The 22,266-nt window shown below is 44.3% G+C and overlaps 1 protein-coding gene across 1 annotated transcript in view; it reads left to right on the top strand.

Moving 5' to 3' along the window:
- ANKRD31 (ankyrin repeat domain 31) overlaps positions 1-22,266 on the top strand; it is an 87,778-nt gene that overhangs the window by 15,775 nt on the left and 49,737 nt on the right. The window contains exons 6-12 of the mRNA XM_058656185.1: positions 441-556; positions 3,878-4,033; positions 9,041-9,183; positions 11,422-11,566; positions 18,118-18,170; positions 19,037-20,552; positions 21,462-21,626. Coding sequence (XP_058512168.1) covers positions 441-556; positions 3,878-4,033; positions 9,041-9,183; positions 11,422-11,566; positions 18,118-18,170; positions 19,037-20,552; positions 21,462-21,626 — 2,294 coding nt within the window. The remainder of the gene's footprint in view (positions 1-440; positions 557-3,877; positions 4,034-9,040; positions 9,184-11,421; positions 11,567-18,117; positions 18,171-19,036; positions 20,553-21,461; positions 21,627-22,266) is intronic.

Below are 22,266 nucleotides of genomic sequence, written 5' to 3'. Positions count from 1 at the left end.
ATATGTGTGGGGAAATTAGGGCCAGGTAAAGAGTTTTCTTTTTTGTATTGATTTTTTCTTTCATTTTCTTAGATTTTGCATTTTTGATCAGTGCCATACCATAACATAGTGTTGTTTTTTTTTCCTTGTAAAAATCCAGCCTCTTTTCCACTGGGCAGTGAATGGTGTGGGTGGTGGTTTGCCTGGTGAGGGAGGGAAGGGCAGGAGACTCAGAAGGCTGATGCTTGCAGTTGACTGCAGGTAGAGGAGAGAATCCTACCAATGGCATGAGGCAGGGGAGGGCTGGAAGCTGGAGGCTGCCTGGGCCTGCCTGGCTCCGAATTGTCAGAACTGCCACGCCTCTGAAAATAGCACAGTAAATTGAATTTCAGAAATTGGGTAAACACTTGGTATGATTCTTCGTGAATGCTTGAATAAAGCATTGTTAATTTCCACTACAGTTACTTCCCAAGGAAGCAGGCTGCTTTAGGGGTTAAAGGTCAGCAGAAGGAGACTCCTGCATTGCGATCCAAGAGCACACAGATCAGGAAGCGTGGACAACACAGAGTGGAAAAGGGTGAGGCATCTTTTGAGTGTCTTTCAGTTTCTTTAAGTAAGTAACAGAAATAGGATTCTGGTTATTGTGTCCTGTGCTTCCTCATTTCCTGAAACCGTTGAGGAGGTTTTCCTGCTCACTGGTGTAGTAGTAGGTTCCAGGCAGCAGCAGCACCTCCCATGGTGAGTCTCCCCACCATCTCAGTGAGGAACCGTGCCAACTCTGTACAAATGCTTCCGAAAAGTTGGAAATGAGGAAATATTTCCCAAGCTCATGCTTCCTAAATTCCTGACAAGTCAAATCTGATGTTATATAAGACACCATGGCCAAGTAATGCCTGTACCTGGAGTGCAAAATTGGCTTGACGTTTGCAAATCGTTCACTTTGGGCCTGGCGCAGTAGACTAGCGGCTAAAGTCATCGCCTTGCAAATGGCGGGATCTCATATGGGTACCAGTTCGTGTCCTGGCACCCCTGTTTCCCATCCAGCTTCCTGCTTGTGTCCTGGGAAAGTAGCAGAGGACGGCCCAAAGCCTTGGGACCCTGCACCCATGTTGGGAGACCTGGAACAGGTCCTGGCTCCTGACTTTGGATCGGTGCAGCTCTGGCTGTTGTTGCCGCTTGGGGAGTGAATCAGTGGATGGAAGATCTTCCTCTCTGTCTCTCCTTTCTCTCTGTATACCTGTCTTTCCAATAAAAATAAAATAAATCTTAAAAAAAAAGAAAATCATCATTCACTGTAAGTCATTATAGTAACATGCGAAACAGGAAAGTCAGGTAGTCACCTTGACAGATGCTGAAAGTACCCTTGACAACCCGTATTGCCCACCCACCATGAAGATGTTTAGGGACAGCCTGACAAGGGGTGGGCATCTGCAAGAGGTGTCTAGCTGAAGCACTACCTGCTGTCTCAGAAGCTCAGGGGACACAGGGGTGCCTCCTCTCATCATGTCCGCAGGTCCTAGCAAGGCAGAAAAACAAGAGCCATCCAGTGTGGAAGGTGAGCAGTAAAATGCTTAATCATCTGTGTGGAAAATCTGGAATCCACACTAACAGCCACTGCAGGAGTGGGTATTGTCTAGCCCAGTGGCTAAGGTGCTGACCACAATAACTACATCCCCCACACAGTGACTGGTCTGATTCATGACTCTGGCTCCTGACTCCAGCATCCAGCTGACGGAGACCCTCAGAGGCAGCCATGATGGCCACAGTGGCTGAGTTTCCATCACTCTTGGTAGATTATGTTCCCATCTCCTAGATTCAGCCCTGGCCCAACCCCAGCCATGTGGGAAGTGGACTCTGTCTCTCAGACAAGTACATTCTAAAAATTTGAAAATGTAATTATTTGAGTTTCATTTATTTTTATTTTTTTTAAAAGATTTATTCATTTTATTACAGTCAGATATACAGAGAGGAGGAGAGACAGAGAGGAAGATCTTCCGTCCGATGATTCACTCCCCAAGTGAGCCGCAACGGGCCGGTGCACGCCGATCCGATGCCGGGAACCTGGAACCTCTTCCGGGTCTCCCACGCGGGTGCAGGGACCCAATGCATTGGGTCGTCCTCAACTGCTTTCCCAGGCCACAAGCAGGGAGCTGGATGGGAAGTGGAGCTGCCGGGATTAGAACCGGCGCCCATATGGGATCCCGGGGCGTTCAAGGCGAGGACTTTAGCCGCTAGGCCACGCCGCCGGGCCCAAGTTTCATTTATAAAAAGCAGCTGTGGGGTGAATGTTTGGCCTGCAGTTAAAACACTGATTAGGATGCCTGTGTCCCATATTGGAGTACTTAGGGCTCCCAGTTCTAGATTTCTGATCATGTGGAGCCTGGAAAGGAGCAGGCCGTGGCTTATGCAGCTGGGTGCCTGCCACCAGTATGGGAGACAGCTCCTGGTTCAGCCCTGGTCAGAATGGCCATGTTGGGAAGGGACTGGGAGATGAGAGGCCCTCCTCTGCCCTGTCTGCTCACCTCTTTTCCTTCTCCCTCCCGTCTCCAGCAGGGTTTCCTTATTCAGGCTGGTTGTAGTGTGAGTGTCTCAAGAGTCCCAACTAGCTCTGACAATGGTTAGTTACAGTTCCTTGATATTTGTTGTCTGTTCCTGGCCTTATGAACACCCTTCCTTCTACAGGAGCAGTTTGGTATTTGGATAAGGACTCAAGGAACCCCCTGGGTGGGTTTCTGGCACCTCTGCTCTGCTCTGTCCTCTCAGGCGCCCTTTGCAAGCTGTGGCATCTCAGCCTCCTCTAGTGTGATATCTGCCCCCTGTCAACAGGAGCTGCCCATCCCCTTCCCCAACCTGTGCATATGCCAAGAAAGCAGGGTGATCCCAGGCCTCCCTTGTCTGTGCTTGTTCACTGGGGGATCCAAGGTCTGAAATGCCACATCCCAGGGTTTGGAAATAGGTTTCCTGCATGCATTGTTGCTTTCAGGACTGGGGTGGAGGGTGCAAGTCATGGCAGTTATTCAGTCAAGACTAAAAGTCATGTGCGAAACTGAGTTTTCACTGGACATTTTTCTGTTCCTTCTTTATTTTTTATTCATTTTCTAAGAAGATTTATTTATTTGAGAAGCAGAATGACAAAGAGGGAGAGATCCTCTATCTGCTGCTTCACTTCCCAAATGCTCACAGCAGCGAAGTGGAAAACTGTGAGCTGAGGCTGCTTGCTGGTCTCCCACGTCGGTGCCAGGACCTGAGGTCCTTAAGGCAGTGTCTTACATGGAGCTGGATCAGACCTGGAATAGCTGGGACTGAAGTGGCAGGTTCAGGATCCTGACCTCCCGAGCAGCTTGCCCCTTACAAATGTTCATTTGCTTGAGAGGCAGAGGGTCAGAACCAGAGAGCTTCCTTGCCCAGTTCACTCTGAGCACCTGTGGCAGCCAGGCTTGCACTGCGAGAACCTCCATGCAGCTCTCAGACACTGAGTTGTCTCTGTTGTCCCCCAGGGAAGCTGGAGTCGGGAACCAGAGCTGAGAGATAAACGGTTGACCAGGTGCTCTGTCATTGTGGTTCGAGGGCATCTGAACTTATCTTACCCACTTCTGTGATATTCTATTAAGCTTGATGATACATATTTCTAGATTTAAATAATTCTTTCCATCAGAACTTTTAAGAGACTCTGCTAGTGTTCTCACATATGTGCCTTTCACGACATGCCAACCAATATACAGTAATTCATCATGGTTTGTAACTTACCACAAATATGTTAAACTAATTACATATATCTCATTTTCTTTTTATACATAAATAACATTGTAGCTGTAAATAGCTTGCTAAAACAATGTTGACTGGGTTCATACTGATTTTCAGATAAGGATTTTATTCTTTTGTGCCTCTCTGCTTTTAGGAAGAAGAAAGAAATATGATGTAACTCTTTCTAGCATTAATAGGAGAAATGTTTTTGGGGAGAATTTACTATATCAAGCTGTTCTACACAATGATGTGGATCTTGTTCATCATTTTATTAAAAAAGGTGCCAATGTTAATCAGCCAAGTTATGCTGGTAAGTTAGGTTTCCACCTGTTGCCTTGTGAGGGTCTTCCAGTTTGATCTGAGACACTCCTGTGAAAGCTAAGTCTTCAGCCTTGCCTTTTATTTGCCAGCTAGAACACTTGCTGTCTTGATTCTAAGAGGTGTGTAAATCAGCTCCCTGGATATGCACATGTTTTTAACCAGCAGAATTACTTATTTGAAAAGCAGGGAGATGGAGAGGGAGGGAAGGACAGGATCTCCCATTTGCAGATTCACTGCCCAAAGGGTTGCAGTATCTAGGACTAGGTGGGCCAGACTGAAGCCAGAAGCCACCAACATCCTTAGGGTATGCCATGTGTTGGCAGGGGCCCAGGTGCTTGGGCCGTCCTTAGCTTCCCTCCCAGACATGATAGCAGAAAGCTGGATCAGAAGCAGAGCAGCCAGGAATCCAACTGGACATGCCAGTGTTGCAGGAATGGCTTGATACCACCAGCACTGTTTACAATGCAACCATCATTTCACCTCCCCAAACACACAAGCCTGTGTGGGTGTACCTGCATTTGCAATATGTATAAGAACATGGAGTGCTCACAGGTGACTGTCAGGGTGTCACTGCAGTTCTAGAAATACCAGCAAAGGGCCTTGATGTAGCCATGTTTTCATAGTATGTTCTGCTGTGCCTGATATATTTATTTTAGGAGACAATAAATTAAAAAAAAAACTACATGCTGTATGAGAAGTAAATAAGATGTTATAATATACCAACGGTCTTTTCATAAGTAACACTTGCATTTTGTTTATCATTTGTGTTTTAGAATATGCTTGTCCTTGATTTAAAAAAGCAATTGCTGTGATTTTAAGATTTGTTTATTTTTATTTGAAAAGCAGATCTACAGAGAGGAGAGACACAGAAAGGTCTTTCACCCCCTAGTGAATGTCTGCAATGGCCAGAGCTGAGCTGAGCTGAAGGCAGGAGCCAGGAGCTTTCTACAGGTTTCCCACATGAGTGCCGGGTCCCAAGAACTTGGGCCATGCTCTGCTGCTTTCTCAAGCTATAGCAGGGAGCTGGATGGGAAGTGGAGCAGCCAGGACTTGAACCAGCACTGATATGGGATGCTGGCACCTTAACCTACCGTGTACACCATGATGCAGGCTCCATGAGCTGTATGTTACAGAGAATTCTAGCTGATTCCTAAGCCTGTCACACATTAGGACTGAAAAGAGAGGTTGTCACATGCCAGAATACTGATAACAGCAAGCTGTTGATTTTGCTAACCAAGAAAGAAAGAAACAGATAACAACAAATAGATGAGGTGGGTGTTCGGCCTAACAACTACGAAGTCCGTGAAGATGCTTGTGTCCTGTGCTGGAATATCAGGAATTGATTGCTGGCTGTGGCTTGAGGTTGCTACTTCCCACAAATGCAAAGCTGAGAGGAAGTGATGATAGTTGCATTTGATTCTGCCCTCTGCTTCTGTGGTATCAGTATTTTTAGATGACATACATGGATGAGACCACATGGCATGAGTATTTCATGCACACATACACACACACAGATACATACACATGCAAACACACTCACAGAGGCACCAGGGGTGTGAGCACCTCACAGACACACACACAGAGGAACCAGGGGTGTGAGCGCCATACAGAGAACACACACATTGACACACAGACACACACAGAGGAACCAGGGGTGTGAGCACCTCACAGACACACACACAGAGGAACCAGGGGTGTGAGCACAACACAGACACACACATTGACACACACACACAGAGGAACCGGGGTGTGAGTGCCACACAGAGACACACACAGAGGCACCAGGGGTGTGAGCACCTCACAGACATATATTCACAGACACACATGGACACTAACACAGAGGAACCAAGGGTGTGAGTACTACACAGAGACACACACACACACACACACATTGACACACAGAGGAACCAGGGGTATGGGCACCAAACACAGACACACACACAGGAACCAAGGGTGTGAGCACAACACAGACACACACATTGACACACAGACACAAAGAGGAACCGGGGTGTGAGTGCCACACAAAGATATACAAACTATACAGACACACACACACATTGACACACAGATGCACACAGAGGAACTAGGTGTGTAAGCACCACACACACACAAATAGACACAAAGACACGATAATTCTGTTTGTAGTTGGTGAAGCTGCTATCCTGTTTCTCACACATGCCTGTGCTAATATTCTCGGCCACATTCTCACTAGCACTTGCTATTTGTGTCTTCTTGATCACAGCTGATGTTTAGTTGTGGTTTTAATTTGCACAGCCCTGATCCTTTAATGACTTTCTCTCATGTTTCTCATGGCCATTTGGATGTCCTTCTCTTGAGAAGCATCCTACTTACGTCATTTGCCCAAATTTAAATTGTGTTTTATTCCTTGCTAATGAGTTGTTTGATTACTGGATTGTTTCAAGAATTGTGAAATATTGGGCCCAGCGGTGTGGCATAGCCTAGTGGCTGACGTCCTCGTCTTGAATGTGCCGGGATCCCATATGTGCGCCAATTCTAATCCCGGCAGCTCCACTTTCCATCCAGCTCCCTGCTTGTGGCCTGGGAAAGCAGTTGAGGATGGCCCAAAGCTTTGGGATCTTGCACCCGTGTGGAAGACCTGGAAGAAGTTCCTGGCTTCTGGCTCCAGATCAGCACAGCACCAGCTGTTCAACTCACTTCAGGAATGAATCATTGGATGGAAGATCTTCCTCTCTATCTCTCCTTCTCTCTGTATATCTGGCTTTGTAATGAAAATAAGTAAATCTTAAAAAAAAGAATTGTGAAATATGTTAAATTATGTTCTCTCTGGGAAATGTATGGTTTTATTATTTTTAATATTCATTTGTTGGAGAGGCAGGTGTATATATTGAGAGAGTGAGAGCAAGAGAGAGAGAGAGAGAGAGCAGCAAGACCCTCATCTGCTGTTACACTCCTCTTGTTGGGCAAGGGATGCGATCCAGATCTGCCACGTGGCGGCCAGAACTTGGGTGCTCACGGTGCCTCCCAAGGTTTGCATCAGCAGGAAGCCGGAGTCAGGAGCAGCAGCCAGAGGTGGGCGTGAAGCCCAGGACCATTGATAGGAAATGGCATCTTGACCAGTAGGTCAAATGGCATGCCTGATCTTACTCATTTTCCCCCAGGATAGTTAGAGGGTGGTTTGCTGCTACCTTGCAGATGTGGCAGATAAGATAAGCTGTGTTGTAAAATGAGGAGGGTCTCTTGGGGCAGGGACGTTCTTTGCCACCTGTGATGGGTTTATCTGGTCTGCAGTGGTTCCCCTGAGTGTGACACTCCTCTTGCCATGGCCCTTCACTGGATCGTCTTGCTAGGCCTCACCTGAAGGTCACATCTCTGCACCCCCTTTCCTTCCCCACACTCCGCCCTACTGTGTCCTTTCCGTGACTCATAATTTACGCTCTTTTCACATTGTCTTCACTAACTTTAAATATAAGCCTGGCCTTTCTGTGAAAGACAAGCATTTCTTTGCATTTACCTTCTCTTCTTGCTGTTCTGGATCCACAGAAAAGAAGCTACTCTTTTGGTAGGGTTGTTTTCTCCTTCCTGTCTCCCTGAGGAAGCTCATTGTTGCTGTGGTTAGGGGTACCTCCCAGAGGTAGCATCTCAGCTCCCTGGGCGTCCTGCCGCCTGCTGTGTATAATGTCAATGCACACATCCTGGCCTTCTTGGACTTATTGTTCATTTTGCTGTATCTTTTTTTCCCCTTTCTTTTTCAGTATATTTTTTTAAAATATGTTTTCTGTAGACAGTATCCAGTTTTGTTTCTTTTGCTCCGTTCTACTAATCTTTGCCTTTTTATTGGAAATTGGAGTAGGTAATTTCTATTTAATATAAATAATTGAATTTAGAACTAGCAATCTGGCTGACATGATGGCTCAACTGGCTAATCCTCTACCAGCAAGCGCCAGCATCCCATGTGGGCACTGGTTCTTGTCCTCGCTGCTCCAGTTCCCATCCAACTCCCTGCTTGTGGCCTGGGGAAGCCCTGGAGGATGGCTCAAATCCTTGGGCCCCAACATCACGTGAGAAACCCAGAAGAAGCTTCTAGCTCTTGGCTTCCAATCAGCTCAATTCTGGCCATTGCAGCCATTTGGGGAGTGAACCAGTAGATGGAAGCTCTCTGTCTCTCCTCTCTATAAATCTATCTTTACAATAAAAATAAATAAATCTTTTTGTAAAAAATGAACTACCATTTTGCTTCTTTCCTGTGTACTCAGTCTGTTTTCTGTTTCTTTGCTTTTTCATTATTTTTTAAATTTTTGACACTATTTTATTCAATAAAGACTGTAATTATTTATTGAAAGTCAAGGTTACAGAAAGAGAGTGGGAGAGATAGAAAAGAGATCTTCTGAGAGTTCATTTCCCCAATGGTCACAGTGGCTGAGCCAGGATCAGGCCAAAACCAGGTAGTCAAAAGCTTCTTTCTGGTCTCCCATGTGGGTAGAGAGGCTTGAGGATGTCTGCCATCTTCCGTTGCTTTCCCAGGGAAAGTAGAGTAGGAGGGACTTGAACCAGCACTCATAGGGATGCTGTCTTGCAGGCAGCAGCTTAACTTGCCAGCACCACAGCACTGGCCCCTGCCAACACCACAACACACCACAGCACTGGCCCCTGCCGACACTACAACACACCACAGCACTGGCCCCTGCCAACACCGCAGCTCTGGCCCTTACATTGTTTTTTAACGGTTGCTCTGGGAATTAAATAAACATCTTAAACGTTTCAAATTCTTCTGAGAATTAATGTTGTAAAACTTCATATTAGATATAAGAGTGTTGAGTATCTGCAGCCGCTTTTATTCTCCTTCCTTTGTTATACTTTAATTATTTTATGTGACACATATACAGGCATTATAATTCCAAAACATTGTATCATAATTTTTGCTTTAAACAGCTGTATCATTTTAAAGAATTAACAGGAAAACCAGTAGCTATATCATTTTTCAATCCCTTTTTTTTATTTCTTCTCTGTACAATAGGTTGGACAGCACTCCACGAAGCTAGTATGGGAGGATTTTACAAGATGGCATATGAACTGTTAAAAGGTGGAGCTGATGTGAATATCAGGGGAGCGTACCAGATCACTCCTCTACAAGATGCTGTGATAAATGGACATTACAAGGTACTGTGGTGCTTTTGTTTCAGGAGCAAATAACCATATTTTAGATACGTTAAACCTCCCTGGCACCATGTATTAGGAAACCACGGAAGAATAACAGAGGAAGCTCCTCTGTGATGTGGGAGCGGGTGAAGGGTGGGAGTGGCTGCAGTCATATAGAAGCCAGACTCACTTTTTGAGACGCGAGGGTCTCCCCGGCGTTGGTGACCAGTCAGTTCACACTAACACAGTCATACTGTTGGTGCAAATGTCAGGCGACTATGGTTTAGGCCAGTTGGTCAGCAGTAGCTGCCATAGGTGGTAGCATTCAGATGATCAGTTCCAGTGTACATAGTCCATCACAGAGATCTCAGGTGCTGTCAGATTCCTGAACGTCTTTGTGGTTTAGGCATCACCATGTGCAGCTGAGACACTCACTAAAGAATTATATGGTGTATTCTGTGTGTTGGAAGAAAAAAAAAGTGGGTTCTAACAACCTGTTAGAAATAAATATTTTTTCCAAAGTGAGAAATTGAGAATTATAGATGATCAACAGTAAGTTATTAAATTTAGAAGGCAGGCAGAAGTGTACTGATCTTTAAGAATTTGTTTAGGAATGAGTGATAGCAGACTAGCCTTGATTGCTCTTCTGTCTGTCATACTTTTTTTAGTAGATGAAGGAAATGGCCATGATGTTATACTACCCAGAGTTTAACAAAGCCTTGCTGGGGGAAGTGTCCCGTAGCAGGAAACTATGTGGGATGTTGACTTGGAAGTTCCTTTGCAGTGCTGTGGGTTTCATGTCTATTGAAAAACTCCCTGTGATGTGGTGATGGTCTGTTTCCTGTGTCTGTACTGAGCTTGCTATGGCTATTCACTGCCCACTCTGCTGGGCTGGAGCTTTAGAGCCACCTCTGCAGGTTTAACATCATGGACTGCATTTGGATGTTGCTGGAGTATTTTTTTAAAAATGCCAGACATCATATGATTTTACCCATAAATATTTAAGCCTGTTTCTCTCAAAGGTAATTTCTTTTTCACACTTATAATATCATCTCTCCTGATAAAAGCTACCTGTTTCTTAACACCATTTAATACCCAGCAAGTTATCTAAAAATTGTTTTTGTATCAAGTTTTTGTTTCAGTCAGTCCCTCAAGATCCTTATATTAAATGTCTTAAACACGGTGAAATTTCTTAAGTTCTGGGGGCCAGCAAGCACCTTGTTGCTCTTCCAGGCAATAAGCAGGGAGCTGGATTGGAACTGAAGCAGCTGGGACATGAACTAGTGCCCATGTGCAATGCTGGCACTAGCAGGTGGAAGATTAGCCTGTAGAGCCAAAACAGCTGCAGCTAAGCCGATCTGAAGCACAGATCCATTAGCCTCCTCCAGGTCTAATGCAAGTGCCAGGTCCCAAAGCCTTAGGCCATCCTCCACTGCTCTTCCGGGCCACAAACAGGAAGCTGGATGGGAAGTGCAGCAGCCAGGATGTGAATCCGTGAATCCATGAATCCATATGGGATCCCAGTACATGCAAGGCAGGGATTTAAGCACTGAGAATTTGTACCACGCCCCTTAATTAAATTTAAAAAGAGGGGGTATGGAGAAAACAAACCAAAAATTGCATCCACAGGAATCACTGAGTGTAGAAGAGACAGACATACAAGAAATAAGTATAATATAGAATCATTTTGGCACTGTGATAGAATACACAGCGGCAGCAGAGAACACAAAGAGGGCCTCCAAGAGGAGGTTACGGGGGCATTACAGACAGAGGAAGGACTGATTATTTTCTCCAGTCTGAGGAGGAGCAGCAGCAGAACAGGTATAGGTGGCCAGTGTGGCCATTTCCTGGAGCCTGTAGGAGTCACAGTTACCACTACAGAGCCCACTCCTGATGTCCACGTGGTTGGTAGCTTAGCTTGGCACCAGTGGATCACCAGCATCTCAGCCTAAACCTCCTTCTTGCCCGCTTTGCTTTCTTCCTTTCTTTCCTCCCTACCTCTGTTCACCTCTTCTCTCCTCTCGCCCTGTCCTTTTATCGAATTTTAAAATCTATTTTCTTTTTACCATTTTTGTTTTAAGAAAAGAAATTTGTAAGGGATTAAATAATGATTCAGTAACAACCATGTGTATTTTTTTAAGTGGGCAAAAGTGTTGTGGATTGAACTGGACTCTGTTGTTGAAAGAAGCTCTGGCATTACTGGAGTTGTAGGTTGGCACACAGCCATAGTCCCTTACTCTTGGTGAATTCTCTTGCTAGGTGGCAGAGCTGCTGTTGATGAATGGAGCCAACCCCTTACTTATGAGTAACAATGGGAAGTCAGCTTTAGATGAGGCCAGTGATGTACACATGAAGCAACTCCTGGAGAGATATATTTCTAGACGCAAGAGATACCTTATGTCAGGTAAGATCCAGCTGCCCAGGAGCTGTCCATCCAGGCAGCCACTTCGCATTGTAGCAGTCATATCTGTCTTCCTCATGGGTACTGAACCCAGGGTCTGCCTCAGTAGGAAGGTGGGGTCAGGTGCCAGATGTGGGTACTGAGCCCAGGCACTCTGCAGTGGGGCACAGGTGCCTCTAAGAAAATTTCAATGATTTGTTTGAAAAATAGAATGACGGAAGTGCAGGGGAGACAGAGAGATCTTCCATCTGCTAGTTCACTTCCTAAACAGCCTCAACAGCGGGGACTGGGCCAGGCAAGTCCAGGAGCCGGGAGCTCCAGCACATTATTCCACAAGAACGGCAGGGGCCCAGGCACCTGGGGTTTCTTGCATAGCCTTCCATGGTGTTTTAGCAGGCATGTTGGATTGGAAGCAGAACAATTGAGACCTGAGTGAGCGTCAGGAGTGGCAGAGCACTCCAGCCCCAGACACGGATTTTGTGACTGGTGTCATAAGCAGTAAGAGAATCACCTACCACAAAGCACATCTTTTTGTAGCCTGTCTTGGAGTGAGACTCCATCACTTTTGCCATGTTCTGTGTTAGAAGTGAATTGCCGAGTCTGGTCCACATATTCACGGAAGATGGAATCAAGGTCTGCCTCTGGAAGGAGAGTGTCACACTTGTGCGTATGTTGTAGGAGCTGCTCTCGCTCACCCAGGCCTTGACCCCCTCTGCTTAGCCTTTTCCTGTTGCACTATCACCTTCAAGCACACCAGCCAGCTTGCTTACCTTTCAGGTTCCTTCTTCCTCCTCCAGAATCTAAGCTCCATGAAGGAAAGGGTTCTTGTGCTGTCTGTCCAAATGATGGACACTACCCTTGCACATAGTGGGCATTCAGCAAACATTTGTTGACTAAGTAGTGTCTGTCCTCTGAGGCAAATGCTTTCCATTCTGGCAGTGTGTGGGTGATTCATGCTCCCCCACCACAAGTTGTATGTATCATCGTCTGAAAACAGAGGCTTCTATGTTGGAATTTCCCCTTTGTATGAGGTCAGTCCTGCCTGTCTCCTCAGGCAATGCTGAATGCCTGCTGGCAGAGGAAACCCACCTATTGGTGAAGCTCCGTGTCTGCTGGGACCTGTCCCACAGCTGCAACACTGGTGTCAGACATGAAGCTGTGTTTCTGCTATCAGCTCCTTGAGACAGCTCTCGGAGTTCTGTGTTAAAAATTCTTTGGGGGCAGGTAGTCAACGTGAGGCAGCAGTGAGAAATTCTTGGCAGAGCACCTAAAGAATCAAAGGAAAAGCTGAAGACCCAGGCCTTGCAGAGGACAGGAGTGAAGGCAGCCCTGGGTGTCTGGGCCACAGGGACTAATGGGGCTGAGCATGAAATACTGCCTTGACAAGCACTGGGCAGGCAGCACAGAGACGCCCATTATCCAGCATGTGAGAATTTATTATTTGAAGAAGTTCATTCTTTCATTTGTGGATTGCTATATCAAGTACTGTATTTCAAATCTTTAATTGAAAATGGAGTTATTTTGGTACAAAACTTTGGAAATTCATGTATATATGTGTGGTCCCATGAACTTCTTGAAGTACTCTTGTATACAGCACTAGAACCTAACAGTACATAATGAGCAAGAAACAGATGGGAAACAAGATGGAGCGATAAAGAAATGTGCAGGCCGTCTGAGGTACATAAAAATATATGCCCCAGGCCTCTTTGTGTCCCAAGGGAAACAACAGATATTGCTCATATAGCATGCGTAATGACTGTCTGTTAACACAAGCCCTTTGGCTAGTCTACTCGGAAAGATCTTTTCCAAATATATCTGCTTCTGAAATGGGTTCAGTTTAGTATTAGATAGTTATTCCAATTATGGTTTGGTACACCTGCTATCAAAAATTATGTTATGGCAGTAGGATAATAAAGCTGTTTTCTTTCTAGCTAATGGATCCATTTTATTATTTTACAGCCATTTATTTATAGATTATTTATTTGATCGAGATATACAACTGTTTGAATGCCCTTGATTGAAGACCAGGGTCTGGATTGAAGCAATCCCCCTTGGTAATAACGAGAGGACATCACTGATAGTTTAACTGTGCCAGAGCAATTAAGCATCAGTCTCTTAGAACCACAGGCTTTTTCCCAAGCACCAGAAGAGAGAACAAAGGCGACCTGTTGGAGTCAGGTGTATAAAAGTACATGGAAATGGGTTATTTAAATAACTATTTCCATTTCAAGCTACAAAAAAAAAAAAAAAGACTAATAAAATATCCAGTCTGGGGCCCGGCAGTGTGGCCTAGCAGCCAAAGTCCTTGCCTTGAACGCACCGAGATCTCATATGGGTGCTGGTTCGTATGCTGGCTGCTCCATTTCCCATCCAGCTCCCTGCTTGTGACCTGGGAAAGCAGTCAGTGATGGCCCAAGGTCTTGGGACCCTACACCCATGTGGGAGACCCAGAAGAAGCGCCTTGCTCCTGAGGCTTTGGATTGGCTCAGCTCTGGCCATTGCGGCCACTTGGGGAGTGAACCAGCGGATGGAAGATCTTTCTGTCTCTCCTTCTCTGTAAATCTGACTTTCCAATAAAAATACATAAAAAGTGTATCCAGCCTGAGGTAAAAATAGATGTCTTTTACCTTGCTGATGAACCTCACTGCTTGGGTCTCTTATGGTGTGCATCGCTGGTTCTTGGAAGTGAACCCTCCGACATTCTCTCCCTTTCCCCAACTCCAGCCTCCTGCTCATCACTGCCTACTTCCAATCTGTACCCGTCTAAGGGGTTTCCTGTTGGAGAGGAATCCTCACTCTCTTTTTAGGACTTAGCCCTACCCTTCATTTGTGAGGGAAGTCATTAAGCTAGACCACCTCATCTTGCTCCCCCAGATGGTTTGTATATTAAGTTTGTATTTTCAGAGTAGCTTCCTTTAATAGGAGTATAGTCTACTTAAAGAATATCTGTATATTTACACAAAGTATTTGCTTTTAATTTTGGGAATGGTAAGTAAAAATGCTTGTTCATATGAAAAGTCTTTGCTCCTTTTGGTCTTTTAGTGAAATTGTTCTACTTTGCCATAGGACAAGGGTTTGTTCTTTTTCTTTTTTTTAAGATTTGTTTTATTTTTATCACAAAGTCAGATATACTGAGAGGAGGAGAGACAGAGAGGAAGTGGAGCCGCCGGGATTAGAACCAGCGGCCATATGGGATCAAGGCGAGGACCTCAGCCACTAGGCCACGCTGCCAAGCCCAGGGTTTGTTCTTACTATTTGTATAATTCTGGATAAATTAACATGCTTAGTCTTCTCATCTATAAATTTGGTTTTGTGGATCTAGCCACCTACCTACTTACATTTGGAATTGTTAGTATAAAGATTAGAGTTAATGTCTATGCAATTTTCTAAGATTGACGTTAATGTCTATACAATAATCTAAGATTGGAGTTAACGTGTATGCAATATTCTAGCACAGTCCCCTTGTAACACTGAAACTTCAGGTGATATGAAAGGAATAAGGTACATGACTCCTAACCCTAACCTTCTGAGTGTGCTGTGACTGACACCATGGCATCATGAGTTAAGCCTCAGCGTGTAGCGCCAGCATCCCGCATGAGTCCTGGCTTCCACATTTCTGATTCAGCTCAGTTGTCATGAACCTGGGAATGTGATTGGGTCCCTGCAACCACTTGGGAGACCCAGATGAAGCTCCTAGCTTTGTCCCAGCCTAGCTCCAGCTGTTGCAGCCACCAGAGAGTGAGCCAGTGGATGAAATCTCTCCCTCTATCTGTAACTCTGTCTTTTAAATAAACGAATCTTAAAAAAAAAAAAAAAAAAGATTTGGTGCCTGTGAGTTAGCGTCACACTGGAAAGTGTAGCATTTTAACTGAGAGGAAATAGATGCCCCTTCTTTCCTCCAAGTTTCTTTTAGGGACCAGTAGTGTGGTTTGTGGACAAAGCTGTTTTTATATTCTATCATAGTAGAGCCAAGGTTTGGAGAAGGTGCTGATTCTTTTCTTCTTGGGTAAGAACAACAGCAGTAGGCATCATATTGGGGCACTTTCAGTTAGTTCCCCAGGACTGGATCATCTGGTATCAATAGGATATTTTGTAAGCTTCCTCCGTGGAGACCGAAGAGAGGCAGATGTGAGACTTGACCACCGGCACCCGGCTGGAAAGCATCTAAGTGGCTCTTGAGCTTCTAGTCCATCTGACAGAAGAACACTGCTTTCTGACCTGGCTGCCATGAATCGGTGGCCATCAGGCCACCTTGTGTGTGTTGGTTTGATCACTGTTTTGACAGTGACTCATATGCAGAAAACTGAATGGTGTTTTTCAGTTATATTCTTGTTAAAATAACTTACATTTTAGCACATAAAATATTTAAGGTTGTTTATGTTCTTGAACTTTAAAAGATTATGTTTTGTTTAATTGCAAGGCAGGGAGAGAGAGCACTTGCTCACAGTAGTTCACCCCTGAATGCCTGAAGTGTCTGTGGCCAGGTTTGAGCTGGAGCCTGAGCCAGAGCCAGGAGCCCAATCCCACATTTTCCACATGATGGCATAGGTGGCAGGAACACCGTTCCCTAGGCCAGTTCCTTGTGGTGACCAGCACTGTGGCATTGTGGGTTAAGCCATTTCCACCCCCTGCAAGGGTCTGCAATGGCAGGAAGGTGGCAGAAAGGAGCCAGAACCAGGAGATGAGAGCAGGCATTGTAACTGCTGGGCTAAACATCTGTTTTCATTGACACTTTTTTTAAAAAGATTTTATTTTATTTTATTTTATTTTAGATTTGTTTTATTTTATTTTAGATTTATTTTATTTTTTGATTATTTTAGATTTATTTATTAATTTTAGATTTATTTTATTTTATTTTAGATTTATTTTTATTGCAAAGTCAGATATACAGAGAGGAGGAGAGACAGAGAGGAATATCTTTCGTCTGATGATTCACTCCCCAAGTGACCGCAACGGCCGGTGCTGTGCCGATCCGAAGACAGAAACCGGGAGTCTCTTCCAGGTCTCCCACGTGGGTGCAGGGTCCCAAAACTTTGGGCTGTCCTCGACTGCTTTCCCAGACCACAAGCAGGGAGCTGGATGGGAAGTGGAGCTGCCAGGATTAGAACCGGTGCCCATATGGGATCCTGGGGCGTTCAAGGCGAGGACTTTAGCTGCTAGGCCATGCTGCCGGGCCCTTTCATTGAAACTTGTATCTCCGTGTCACATCTAAGATATTCATTTATTTACCCCCTCTTCTATCAGCTGTTCATTGACTGTAAGGTTTCCTAGATGTAAGGTTTCCACACTTTAATCTTTCATTGTGAAATACGTATATAGCTCGCTGGACTTGTACCTTCAGCATTTCAAGGAGACAGTGAGAGAGATACCAAAAGTTTCCTTTTATTATCAACCTAAATGGGATTCCGCCCCCATCGTCTTTTCTCTGTGTATCCATGAAGTGATACATCATTTCTATGTATGTGAGTTTCATTTTGAAGAGAATGAAGCAATTAAACTAAAATCTTTTGAAGCAAAACTAATAGGAAATGATGACCTATTTATGACCTCCCCCCCACCCAGCACTGGCATTCTGTTACCACTTGCATTGTTTGTTGGTAGTCCACATCCGATCCGAGTTGCAGTTTGCATCAGGCTGTTCTGCTTCTGGCCTAGCTCCGTGCTGATGTGCCTGGGGAGGCAGTGGGGCTGGTCTGAGTGCTCCGGCTGCTGCCGTCCATGTGGAGATCATGGAGCTCCTGTCCCAGCTTTGGAGCTTTGTGGGGAGTAAAACAATGGATGGCAGATTGTCTCATGTGCAGCACCTTTCTCCCTTCTCCCTACGCATCTTTCTGCTGCTTTGCCTTTCAGATAAATGAATCTGTTTGAAAATTACCACACAAAAAAAGAAAATGACCACAAAAAAGTGGTTTTTGCCTTATGAAATCTTGTACACATAAGCTACAAATGAGAGGGTGTCTCACATATCTATGGGGAAAATGAAAAAATTCTGGGTTTATTGTTCCTTCTTCATATTAGTGTTTTGTTGGCTGCACTTAACTTTTTTCTGTGTAAATGCTTTTAGGTCTCTAAAGAATAGTCATTGGTAGGGCTGGCACTGTGGTATTACAAAAGAAGTGCTACCTGCAGTGCCAAAGTTCCGTGTGGGTGCCGGTTTGTCTCCTGGCTGCTCTCTGATGATGAGCCTGAGATAGCCTGGTTGGAGGGCCTCTGCGCCTATGTGAGAGACTCAGAAGAAGTCACTGACTGTGGTCCAACCCCAGCGTTGTGGTTATTTGGGTAGTGAACTGAGGAGTAGATCTCTTTCTGTCCCTCCCTGTCTCTGGAATTCTACTTTTCAAATAAAAACGAATCTTTTAAAAAATAGCAATTGATTTCTACTGTATATATAAGTTTTATATTGTAGGAATAATATAAGGACCAATGTTATTATAAAATGCTTATGCAGTTTTACTTATTCCATACTGTTTTCTCATGGCAAAGCTCTTGTGGATTTTAGGAGTCTTGAATCTGATTACTGGAAATTGGTTTTTTAGTTTTCTTTTTGTTTCCAGCTATCAGGAGTGACTCTGACCCAGTAGCTGTAGAGGACATATGCCAGTGCAAGGTAAAGCTGTGTCTAATCGTGTTTCTATGGGATCCCCCTGCTGATTGTTTTATAGAACATTAGACAAGAGAGAGAAACTGTTGGATTGTTAGGAACAGTGACTTCACCATACTTCTAATTACATGCGAATCAGAGTGTGCAGGGCCCTTCGTTTGAGAAGCAATTGAGTAAATGTAGCGTATCTGGGCATTAATGTCCTGATAACCTTTCCTTTCTCCTACTCCTCCTGGAACCTGTGGTTTATCTGTGTAGTGCATCTCCTTGGTCTAAGCACAGTTTGAGAGTTCAGTGTGTCAGATTGTCTCCCCACACTTTGAATGGTGCTTGAGTTATGGTGAGTGACAGGGAGTGGTTCCTGTTTTAATCTCAGCAACTGACAATGATCTTCCCATAAGACCAATTTAGGATCATATCATTGTCATGTTTTTAAACTTCCTACATTCCCACTCGAGTTCTTTTAGGTATCAGAGAAAGGAATTCTCTTTGTTCTAACTCCAGCCATATAACCATTGAAAGAGGAGACTGATCCTAAGGAATTCTTGTGGAGGGCCCTTGTAATGGAAATTTTGATTTCAAAATTAGGTAGATTGAAGTTTTTATAATATCTAGCCAGGTTAATAATGTAATGCTAAAATACTGGCAAAAAGGAGTTGAAATGTACAGTGGAAAGTAAAGATTAACATGCATATTCTATTAAATCTCTCTTTGTTCTAGTAGTCTTTTTTTCTGAAATAGCAGATATACCCCACCAGTACACATGGTTAAGTAAAATTATAATCGAATGAAGATTTATAAATAATCCATATTGAATTGAATTTAAAAGTACAGATGATAATTAAAGCTAAGGATATATTTTATCTTCATAGAGACCAAAATTCAGTTGTAGAAGTTGTGAAAATTTCAATGGACAGAAGTCAGAATATACAGAAGTCAATAAAAGAAGTAAAGAGGATTTACATGTAAATGAAAATTATGTGTATGCAAATGACCACAAATGGTTTGGTAAGCCCAAGTACAGGCAGTCAGCTTGCAGCCAAGTGGACTGTGGAGGACTCAGGGAGAGCACTGTTTCTAACGTCAGAGATTCCAGCACAGACACATTTAAAGGCAAAGGAAGAGAAGACAGTCAGCACGAAGGGACTCAAGCAGGGGCCAGGGACTGCCATTCAAGGAAGGCACTGGCTGTGTCTCAGTCCAGCGGAGTGCAGGCATTGGTTATTCACCAGCAGCATGGGCTCCACGGCCACGAAGACCCTGACAGCCCTGAGGACCCTAACAGCCATGTGGGCCCTTTCTGCCTTCCAGAAGAGCTACCAGAACCCTCCATTTCAGCAGCGTCACGCCTGAAAACTGGCATAGGTAACAATATGGAAGCTGACTCCTTTTCAAAAGAGACACACACCCAGAACCTGGATTTACCAAATAGTCAAGAAACCCAGCTCTTGGACTTAAGGCCCATTGACCAAACTGCAGCTGTTTCTTTCTCAGCACTTGTACTAGACAGAGAAATTGAGCTGCCATTTGTTGATACAGATCCACAGCCACCTGCTCACCAAAAGCAACACAGTAGCCCTTCTCAGACTCAAGGAAAGGAGAACTCAGGTCACAGGAATGAGAGCCTTAACAGGTGGGAAAATTCTTTCTTATCGTTTATAAAGGGAACTTCTGATGTTGGTGCTGGTGCTGGTGGTGCTGGCCGTGATAGCTGCACCTCAGAGAAGACTGTAACAGCTGAAAACATATGTTCTACAGATGGAAAAAGCCAGTATACATGTAAGACTACAATAAATGAAGAAGAATTGGATTTTCGACCACTTCTACTTTCTGCAGACAATTTTTCACAGGGAAATGAATTAAGCACAGACAATCTAATCACACTTCCAACACAGGAAGCTGCTAATTTTTCTGATTCAGATATTACAGTCATTTCTGGGCAGTATATTGCAAATCATAGAATTTCTCTTGATCACTCATACAGCAATCCTGAGCAAGAATCCATGCCTTGTGTAAGAACAGATGACGTTTCAGAGGTGGTCAGTCATGTGGAGCCGTTTCGAGAGCCTCCAAACCACAGCCAAGGAACACCAGAGCTTCTAACGAGTCAGGCAGTTACACTTGTGGAAAAGGTAGAAAACAATCAGGGTGCTCAAAGAAATCACACTGACAGTGGTCAAAATGTAGGTTCTTCAAGTGGGCCTTTTTCTGCAGTCATTTCTTTTCAAGGAATAGGAACAACTGAAGTTGAAAGACCGAGACCAGGTCTTCTAGAAAATGAGGCTATATGTGGTACAGATTTCCATTCAAATGACGATGTGAATGAAGAATTGACTCATGTCCCACAACTTAGGCCAAGAGAACAGAAGGAAAATTTTCACACACCAGGTATTAATAGCCTTGGTTTATTTGTACACATTTCCTATAGATTTACTTATTTTATAGAAACTTATGAATTTTACCCCTCCAAACCCAAACTCACAGGAACAAAGACATATGGGCAATGAATTAGTACAATAGTGTCTTTGTTCTAAAAGATTTATTCACTTATTTGGAAGACTGAATTAGAGAAATAGAGATCTTCCTTCCACTGACTCACTCCCCAAGAGGCAGCAACAAGAGCCAGGAGCTTCATCCAGGTCTCCCATGAGGATGTAGGGTTTAAGCACTTGGACCATCTTCCACAGCTTTCCTAAGTGTATTTGCAGGGAGCCGGATCAGAAGTAGAACAGCCTGGACTCTGCTTTTAAAATAAATAAATAAATATCTTTTCCCCAGCACTGTGGCCTGGCGGCTAAAGTCCTCCCCTTGAACTTGCCGGGATCCCATATATGTGCCGGTTCTAATCCCAGCAGCCCCACTTCCCATCCAGCTCCCTGCCTGTATTCTGGGAAAGCAGTCGAGGACGGCCCAAAACCTTGGGACCCTGCACCCGCGTGGGAGACTCAGAAGAGCTCATGGCTCCTGGTTTCAGATTGACTCAGCCCTGGTCTTTGTGTCACTTGGGGAGTGAATCGTCGGACAGAAGATCTTTTTCTCTCTGTCTCTCTTCCTCTCTATATATCTGATTTTGCAATAAAAATAATAAATAAAACTTTGAAAAATAAATAAAATAAAATAAATATCTTTTAAAAAGAATTGCAACCAGCAGGTTTTGTGTATGTTAATATAAAAACATTTTAAAGACTTCTATTCTCTTATGTTATCCATCTTGGAATGTAAACACATGTATGGGTTTTCTTTTCTAGTCTCATAAAAGAAGGAAAACTCTGGTATTGTAACATGCTTGTGTTTCAGGTGGGGAATTAACTAATAATGGAGATGAAAGTGTCATAAAAAATTGCAAGAAGAAAAAAGAGAAAGCCAGTTCAGAAACACACATGCCTACCAACGGCCAGGAACGCAGGAAGCTTCAGAATTCCAGAACAAGACAAAAATTTTTGAAAATTACCTGCAAGCAAGGTTTGTATTTGATGATTGTGTAGGTGAAACTTTACATAACCCGGTCCAGCAGCGTACTCTGCTTCAGGCAATTTCTAAACCTTCTTATATGCTAGCTTTTGTTTTTTCTTTTTAAAGGTTTAATTGAAAGTTAGAGCTTCAGAGAGGTAGAGATCAGCCATCCACTGGTTTTTCCTCAAGATGGCCACATAACCATAGCTGGGCAGGCGCAAGCCAGAAGTCTTATCTGGGGCCCAGACACTCGGCCATCTTTCCCTACTTTTCCCCAGGCCATTAGCAGGGGCCTGGGAGCAGTGGAGGCACAGCCCAGCACTCATACAGGGCACAAGCATTACCAGCAGTGCCTGCGGTGTCGCAATGTCAGCCCTGTTTTTCAGGCATTCACTAAATGATAAGATTCCTCCTTTGTTATTAAGGTACCGCCTGTGAGTCCTTTGGTCTTCAGGTGTGCCCTTGCCATGTACCAGCCTATCACTTCTCATTTGTTATGTCAGAGGAAAGCGGGTAAAAAGCAGACAGCAAGGACGCTCAGTGTGGACGGTAGGGGAAACTGTGTCAAACTCAGACTTGGTCCTTTTAAAATAAGGGAAATTAAGGAAGTGTAGCCATTGGCTACGTGTGCTTGTGAGAGGAATGGATT

This window comes from Ochotona princeps, chromosome 28 (assembly GCF_030435755.1).
Source record: "Ochotona princeps isolate mOchPri1 chromosome 28, mOchPri1.hap1, whole genome shotgun sequence".
Taxonomy (NCBI): Eukaryota; Metazoa; Chordata; class Mammalia; order Lagomorpha; family Ochotonidae; genus Ochotona; species Ochotona princeps.
This window is presented reverse-complemented; position numbering and strand designations above follow the sequence as displayed.